Raw genomic sequence first — 8,360 nt, 5'->3', positions numbered from 1 at the left:
AGAGGGGTAGCCATTGGAGGAGGTATGCTTGGAAAAGAGGAGGGTGGCCAAAGAAGAGGGTAGACGATAAGAAAACTTACATAGAGTTATTACAACTTGTACAATAAGAAAATTCTTAAAAAAAGTTGTCTACGAGTTTTTAATAAAATTAAAGAGGGAAACCTGATTTTTCTTTTTTTATTATAAAAACATGGAGTACATAAAAAAGAAATTGACCCATGGAATCACCTTGGTAAAGTGCCACGTCATTAAATATTACCGGATCACTAGGTTGCCGGTTAAAATATGTACAAAATAGGGAAATATGAAAGTTTATTACATTAATTGCTTATTTGAAACAATTTATGGTTTTCTACAAAAACACTCAACTTATTATAAGTCAGAAGAGTTTAACTTTTTCAAAAATTCCTTATTACCGGTTTGGCACCGGTATAAGTTGTTTATCCAAACACTTAAAAATGCTTATTACCGGTGTTACACCGGAATAAGTGTAACACCAGAATAAATCAATAAGTTGTTTTTATAAGCAATCCCAAACACCCAATAAGTAAACCAAAGTTTATTGCATTTTGAGGTATTTTGGGTTGAATAGATTTTAAAGAGTAGGGATACAAATAACAAACTAAAATACTCTAAATTATTTAAGAGCATATTAGAAGGAAACTCGCATAATGCAGCGTGATACATCTTGATTTTAATATTTTATTTTATTTTTTTATCTCAATTGATGTTATAATATAGTCTTATGTGATTTTGAAAAAATCGATGATGTTTTAATAATATAACATTTTATAAAGATAATAATTAAGTATTCTGTTAGAACTCAATGGTTATCCTAATTATATTTTAGATTTTTTATATTTAAAATGAAATGTTTATCTTGTATTTAATTATGTTTATCTGCAGTTAGTTACACGAATTCATATATGAAATTTTAATAAGTTGTACTTACGCACAATCTACTTGTAATCTTAAGTTTTAAGTAATATATATTAATAAACAGTACTTTACGAATAAAAAATGGTTTTTAAAAAATTTTGTTCTGTACTTGTTATAATATAGATAAAGGGAAAAATTGACAAATATACCCCGATCCCGGATTAGAACAACAGGAAAAGGGAAAAAGTCGGGAGCAGAGTCAATTTAACGGGGTCCAACTCTTCTTAGAATCATCGAACTCAAATTCCGGCCACCGGAGTAACTCATCGACGACGGAAACGGAGATGACTCAAGCTTACGGAGAGGCATGGTATTGGGACAAACGATATGCAAAGGAATCAACAGCTACTTTCGATTGGTATCAGAAGTATGAATCTTTGGCACCTCTCCTACATCTCTACGTCCCTCCCACGACTACTCACCGGCGAGTCCTTATCGTCGGTTGCGGGAATTCTGGTATTTATCCCCATCTCTCTCGTGTTTCTGATTTTCTTATCTTCGACTGATTGGATCCATAAAATATTTTCTTCTGATACCTATATACTGTTACTTTCGTTTCATGTTGGATCGGCTGAACGTGTCAACATGTGTGTTAAAATAGGGTTCGTTTCTTGGTTTGCAGCATTGGGCGAAGACTTCTTTATATACTGTTGATAACGGATTATACGTTGAAATTAGCCAAAAGTGGATCCTAGTTGCGCATAATTGTGTATCCTAGATACGATTTATTTGACAAGAAATGAAATTCTCCTTGTTAACGCATTTAGATTGAAGAATTGCACAGAGGTAGTCCCGTAGGTCACACTTGATGTTTGCTTGAATGCAAACTTATGTGCAACATCCCATCCCACCTAGCTTTTGGTTATGAATTAGGAGCCTGCTAGTTGTGATTGTGAACTGTGAGCCAGTCATGAGTTATTGATAATAAGCCAGCTATGGCATCTGATTACGGTTTAGTTTTGAAGTTATAGTATTTATATACAGCAAATGCAACAAATAAACTCACACACACTCTCTTCACCTTTGGTGAGGATTGAACCCCCGACTCCCTGGGAAGTCGAAGGCCCGGATACTGCTAGGCCAAAGACACTTTGGTTTATTAAGGTTTAGTGGTTGGTGCCTTGGTGGCTATATGGGTTGGTACTAGGATTATTGCATAACAAATGGTTTCTTATCTTTGATGTAGGTCTGAATCTATAGATCTCATTTCAGTTTGACCTGTGGGTTATTGGATGATGGATCCTTCATGACTCATGGGATGATGGTTTTGGAATTTTGTTCCATTTCTGCTCGAGTTTGACGATATCATTAGGAATTTAAATGTGTGAGTTTGTACACTCATCCCACATTGGTTGCGCTTCTAAATTATGAGCCTCTCATAAGCCATTGCTAGTGAACCATCAATAATTTCTCACCATACTCATTAGTTAATTTTGTGGTTATTTCGTCCAGGTTGGGATCCGGTTTTGATAGAAAAAGAAGTTGATTCTTTACAAGAAAATATACTCCAGTCCACCCTGATAATTATTTCACCAAGGTAAAGAAATCAAAGGGGTTAGAAGATGACAGAAAAAGAAGTTGATTCTTTACAAGAAAATATACTCCATTCCACCCTGATAATTATTTCACCAAAATAAAGAAATCAAAGGGGTTAGAAGATGACGGTTCATAATAATTCCCATGTATCTCCAATGGAATTAGTAGGTGTTTGTTCCAGAATTAGCACATATGATAGTTGCAAGGTTCTGTACACAGTTTTTGATACTATCTGTTCTTTCCCTCTTAAAACAACTCATGTTAGTGCCATAGATGCAGCTCAAACCGCCGTTCATTGATAGGTGAGGGGAGGGTTGTATTCGTTTCAGTGTAATGGTTTGCAGTTGGTGGCAAATCGAAGATCTTTAATTATCATAATGGTATTAGTTCCATCACAAGTTTTATTTATTGGGTTGGTTGACATATTCATTGATTTAACCGTAGTCTTTCTTGTCCACACGAGCTCTTTGTTTTTCATAGAAAATCCCTTTTGGAGCAAATGGATTGCCTACGCCTAAGAAAGAATGATGTTGAGATTGGAGCTACATTTCATTTATAATTTTTTTTCCAATTTTCTATCATTTTTCTCTGTTATCCAATTTCTATTTTGTGACTCCCTTAGTTTTCTCACAACAAATAAATTAGACCCCCAAGGCCCCAACCCCAAGGGTCGGTTGGACATCACAATTATAATAAGAAAAATAGAAGTAATTGAGATCCAAGCTCACATTTCATTTATTCTCACACAATATAAATGAGATCCACAAAATGAATATGTTAAATGACCAACAAGAATACTATGCAAGTTGTTTTATGTGGTTCATTTTTTGACCATCTTTCTTGTATTTACGCAGTTTATGCTTCTTCATTGCAATCTCTCTGACTAACAATTACATATAATAAATATCTACTTGTTTGCAGTATTTAGTGAAGGCATGAGCAAGGATGGTTATACTGATATTGTGAATATTGATGTATCATCCGTGGTTATTGACGCAATGCAGAAGAAATACTCCGGTTCCCCCCATCTGAAATGTATCTATTGCTCGTATTGTAGCTTTTGTATATTGAATTTTTATCAACACATGATGTGGCTTGTCATTTTGCTTCTTTAACCCTTGACTTTAAAGCAGATATCCATATGGATGTTAGGGATATGAAAGCTTTTGAATCCGGTTCTTTTGATGCAGTTATTGACAAAGGTATCTTTCTTTTCTGGTGACCTTCTGGTGCTGAATCAGCTAACCGGGGATTAAATGGACATTTAGGCGGAACTATAAGCAGCTCATTGCAATATAAAAAAAATATAATCAACTCTTAGGCAGCTGATTAAGTGGCGTTAACAAATCTACTTGTATTGCTATTGCTTACTCATATCTAGTATCTGTATTTCTTCCTTTCGCACACTTTTCACTAGCCGCAGGGGTCCTCATGGAACACCCCCACCTCTGGATGGGATATACTGGGCTCGTTAGGTTTGGTTTGATTTAACTAATCAAAGCATTGAGGGAACACTTGATGCCTAGGCTGCCATTGAATAGGCGGGGATTTTTAGAATGTTGTTTTTTCACATAAATCATCTAATTTAATTTCACAATTGTAAACTGGCTTCTAACACTTTCTTTTTAAATATGGTGTTTCCAGGAACCTTGGACTCTCTGTTGGTGAGTTTTCTTTGTTGTGTTACACAGGAATGCGCACGTGAATTAATCAGTAATGGCAAGTCTCTTGTTGCAGTGTGGTCACAACTCAAAAACAAATGCTGCCAAGATGCTGGAGGAGGTTGAAAGGTATACTTCGAAAAAAGTTGTTTTTTATTTTTTATGTATTTGATGACAGTTGGATATCCGTTTTCCATTTTGATACGTTGATATATTGAAGCAGTTGATGACAAACTATAGGGTCCTGAAGAAGGAAGGAGTCTATATTCTGGTAAGCTCATTACTAACTGGTGCTGAGTATTAAAGATTTTCAGTTGATGCTGCTGACGACCATGAAAAAATGTTGCAGATAACGTATGGTATCCCAGCTTACCGACTACGTTTGTTAAGAGAATCGCACTCATGGGCCATAAAGCTTCATGTGATAGGTGGTTTAAAGTTTCTTTTTGATATATAAGTTTTATAGCAGCATATTTAGCCGCTCAACTCTTTGAGGGTAGATGTCACGGCTACGGTCTGCATCCCTAACCCCCCACCTCTGGATGCCGATATATTGGGTTTATTTTATTATTTTTATGTATATGGTTTAGAATTTTAAATGTTTCGAGTGAAATTGTGTATGGATACAGATAAGCTTCTACCAGGAGAGAGTTCAAAGCGTGGGACATGGGAGCTAACTTGTCCGGTTCCAGTTAATAGTGATGGAAGCTTGAGGGAAGGTGGTCCTCTCGAAAACATGGATGTTCATTACATCTATGTTTGTACTAAGGTTAGTATCATCTTTCAAAAGTGTCAACATCACATTTGAGTAAAGAAACACACTATTTTGAACGAGAGGGGTGAGCACAAAAGACCAAAACCGACTAACCACCTTGGTGTAGACTGGTTGGCAATCTCTATTTCCACCGAAATCGAACTGTTCACCATTATTATGGGCTTCATGATGATGGTTATAAGTTTGAATACAATTATCTCTGGGAATGCAGGTGTGAAAAAGACAAGAGACTTGAAGTGTTTGTTGGGCAGAAAGAGAAAGAGAAAGAGAAAGAGAAATCTTGTAAACCTTTTTGTTTGTAATGAAGTTTGGTTAATCAATAATCACCAGATTCAAATATTTATATATGTTTGTTTTTTGAAGAATGCAAGTGGTATATGCTATTTGCTGGAATTCAATCCAAACTCTTTTATCTCCTGTTAATCAACCTCTGCATATCATTATTATATATTATAAAAATAACACTCATTTCTTGGTGCGTTCCTCTCCTTGATTTATCCAAATATCACTATGTCCGCAAGTCTGATATCTGCCACTTATGGATCCAGCTAAAAGACAAAAAAGTTATCAAATTTGACTTAGGTATGCAATTGCAAAGGTCAGATCCGTGATTGCAACGGCCAAGTCTACATTTTGATTTTTTTTTCTTTTTTTTTTGTCTTTTAGCTAGGTCCGCAAGTAGGGGAGGTACCACTTACGGAGATAATGATATCTGAGTAAGTCAGAGAAAAGAATGACTAGGGGACCAAATTATGTAAGAGGTTCCAAATAATAATGGGTTAGGGGTTAATTGATAGATTGAAAAGGGACACTTGAATTTGTCTTAACAAAAAAGAATCCATTTGCTTTGTAGAACATAAATAATTTCACCTAAATCATGTATAAAAGAACTGTTTTGTAGGTGAATTCTATTCATAAGTCCTATAACAGGGTATGTGAATGAGATGGGGAGAGATGTGAATAGCAATCCCCTTAAATAAAAACTATATCCTCTTAAAATGACTAAAATACCCCTCGTCCGTTAAATAGATCCATTAAATGCATTCATGTATTAATCGTATGAGGGGTATTTTAGTCATTTTAGAATATATTTTAGAATTTAATTTTGGTATACAAGAGTTTAAAGCTTAGATTTAAGTGTGGTAAATCAATTAAAAAATGATTTAACAACCTCCCCTCCCTCGTCAAAGTCGTCGGAGACCACTGTTCTGCTGTTTTTCAAGCCCGACCATCAACCCCCACCGCCAACAACCTCCATTTTCCGTCCCCTTCTCCATCTTTGATGTTACCGTATGCAAATTCCATCTAAAGATGAGGGGTTTGTAAGGGATAGGGTAAGGATTATTCTGTTATCCTATCCATTTAAAATAACATGTAAGAGTAAATTACATATCAAGGAAGAAGCAGAAAAGTGTGTTTTTTTATGTGGAGATTTCATCATATTGCTACAGTAGCATTAAAGTGGGCAAAAAACTCACAGTAGTAGTATGGTTGTTTTAAAGAGCATCTTCAACACATTCTCTAAAATGAAGATTTTTGCTCAGCAGATTCTCCAAAACCTTTTCCAAAATGGAGAAAGTAGGAAAGAGATGATGAAAATCTCCAATTTAGAGAATTCTCCTAAAATGATTACTTAGAAAAAAAAATGATTTTTTATTCTTTCTACCAATTAGAATTCTTGAAATTAAATGTTTAGAGAGGTAATATTTTATGAATTGTATTTGAATATTTTAATAATATAATTAACATTATAACCTCCGAAATGAAGAAGCTGTTGGAGATGAACCTTAATTTTTTTTAACGAGATTTTGACTTTTGATTCTCCATTTTTGGAGTATCTGTTAGAGATGCCCAAAAAGAGTATCGGGTTTTCTTGCAACTTTCTTGGTAGCTATTTTGGTCCTATTTCTAAAGAAACTCTAATTCCAAAAGAACCTTCAAAACATACCCAAGTCTATACTAACTCTAAGCAAAAACGAAGTTACTCTCTTTAGCCAAACTGGGATCTTCAACGAAGAATCAGTCATCCCAAAGGACTAAAACCATACGACTATCCAAAGATTCTCAAAATCTTTGAAAGATCTTTTCAAACCTTTGTTCGTTCATCCGACTCAACACCTTCAGAACCAATAAATGTTCCTCATGTTCCTCTCAAGATCGAAACATATCCGAAGATTATCGAGTCTCTTGTCTTATCTGGTAATATTCCTATTACCACCAATCTTGATCTAATTTTACCACCTGAAGATCCGATGCCACATGGAACAAAATTGTTCCTTCCAGTTGCAATGATGTATTTATATGATCTTTTTAGTGATTTAAGATTCCAACGACCGACTGAGTTACCTATAGCTGACACATGACATCTCCATGCACTTCTCAGAATAGCTCCAAAAGATGAGTATGGAGGGGCATTCAAATATGGCATAAGATCTGTACTGAAAAACTGAGTTGATCAAACTTGCAGAGGTATTGGTGAAATAAAATTTGAAGATCTGATATTTTGAGAAAGAAATCAACCTATCCGATGTAAGATTTCACTATAACATATTGATATATGATCGGTTTAAATGAAAGTTTACATTTTTCAGTATTTTAGTTTGTGTAGGTAAAATTCATTATTATCTCTATGTATTTATATGTATTGTTTTGTAATCCGAATGAAAAGAAAAAGATGGAAGAAAACAAAATAGCAGAAAAGGAAAAAGGGCCTTAGAAAAATAAAGAACAAAAAGAGACAAGAATACAAAATGCATCACTGAAGTTATGGGTTTCGATTTCATTTTTCGCTTGTAAATTTCGGTACCATTTTTTTCCAAATGTTTCCCACATTTATATCTATTCGTATTATTGACAAATTGAGGGAGATTATTGGTCTCAATTATTGGATTTGTAAATGATACATTTAGCATCTAATTAAACACTTAGAAAGAAATTATTAATCACTTGTCTTACAATGAGTATATCCGATAAACCATATCCAACGGATATAACTCCAAAGGATTAACATCTGAACCTTAAGATTAAGGTTTCGGATGTGGAACAATTCATCGGATCCTCAACTTGTATAAACTGTGAGATCAAATCGTTTGTCTTAAATCTTCTCCATCCGATAAGGAGAATCCATTTGACATAATTCTTGATCATTTAATCTTCAGTTTCAAGAATACACATTTTATACCAAGTCTTTTTAGAATCAGATGAATCAACTCCATAAAGTTTTTATAGCTGGAAATCTGATCTATAGTTTATCTATACTATCTTATAAAGCATTTGACTAAAACTCTTAAACTCGTTCATCCCTAAACGATTTCATCCCCATCCGATTTCATCTCATATCTGAATTCGTGTAACTAAYTGCAGATAAACACAATCAAATACATGATAAACATCTCATTTTAAATATAAAAAATCTAAAATATAATTAGTATAATCATTAAATTCTAACA

General features: G+C 34.3%; 1 protein-coding gene across 1 annotated transcript; it reads left to right on the top strand.

Annotated features, from left to right (window-relative positions):
* Positions 1-1,118: 1,118 nt before the first annotated feature.
* On the top strand, positions 1,119-5,257 carry LOC112521343 (EEF1A lysine methyltransferase 4). Its single transcript, XM_025130146.1, has 9 exons — positions 1,119-1,395; positions 3,397-3,510; positions 3,609-3,677; positions 4,120-4,139; positions 4,213-4,265; positions 4,377-4,407; positions 4,486-4,564; positions 4,766-4,905; positions 5,123-5,257. The coding sequence occupies exons 1-9, from the start codon at positions 1,224-1,226 to the stop codon at positions 5,126-5,128; spliced, it is 684 nt and encodes a 227-aa protein (XP_024985914.1). The 5' UTR covers positions 1,119-1,223; the 3' UTR covers positions 5,129-5,257.
* The last annotated feature ends 3,103 nt before the right edge of the window (positions 5,258-8,360 follow it).

Source organism: Cynara cardunculus (genome assembly GCF_001531365.2).
Source record: "Cynara cardunculus var. scolymus isolate 2C chromosome LG 11, CcrdV1, whole genome shotgun sequence".
NCBI classification, from domain to species: domain Eukaryota; kingdom Viridiplantae; phylum Streptophyta; class Magnoliopsida; order Asterales; family Asteraceae; genus Cynara; species Cynara cardunculus.
This window is presented reverse-complemented; position numbering and strand designations above follow the sequence as displayed.

What these genes read in the sequence shown, in the direction of transcription:
- LOC112521343 (XM_025130146.1), top strand. Translation starts at nt 1,224, where the DNA reads ATGACTCAAGCTTACGGAGAGGCATGGTATTGGGACAAACGATATGCA. An exon ending in CGTCGGTTGCGGGAATTCTG is followed by an intron (nt 1,396 to 3,396) that starts GTATTTATCCCC and finishes ACTTGTTTGCAG; the next exon opens with TATTTAGTGAAGGCATGAGC. An exon ending in AGGAAGGAGTCTATATTCTG is followed by an intron (nt 4,408 to 4,485) that starts GTAAGCTCATTA and finishes AAAATGTTGCAG; the next exon opens with ATAACGTATGGTATCCCAGC.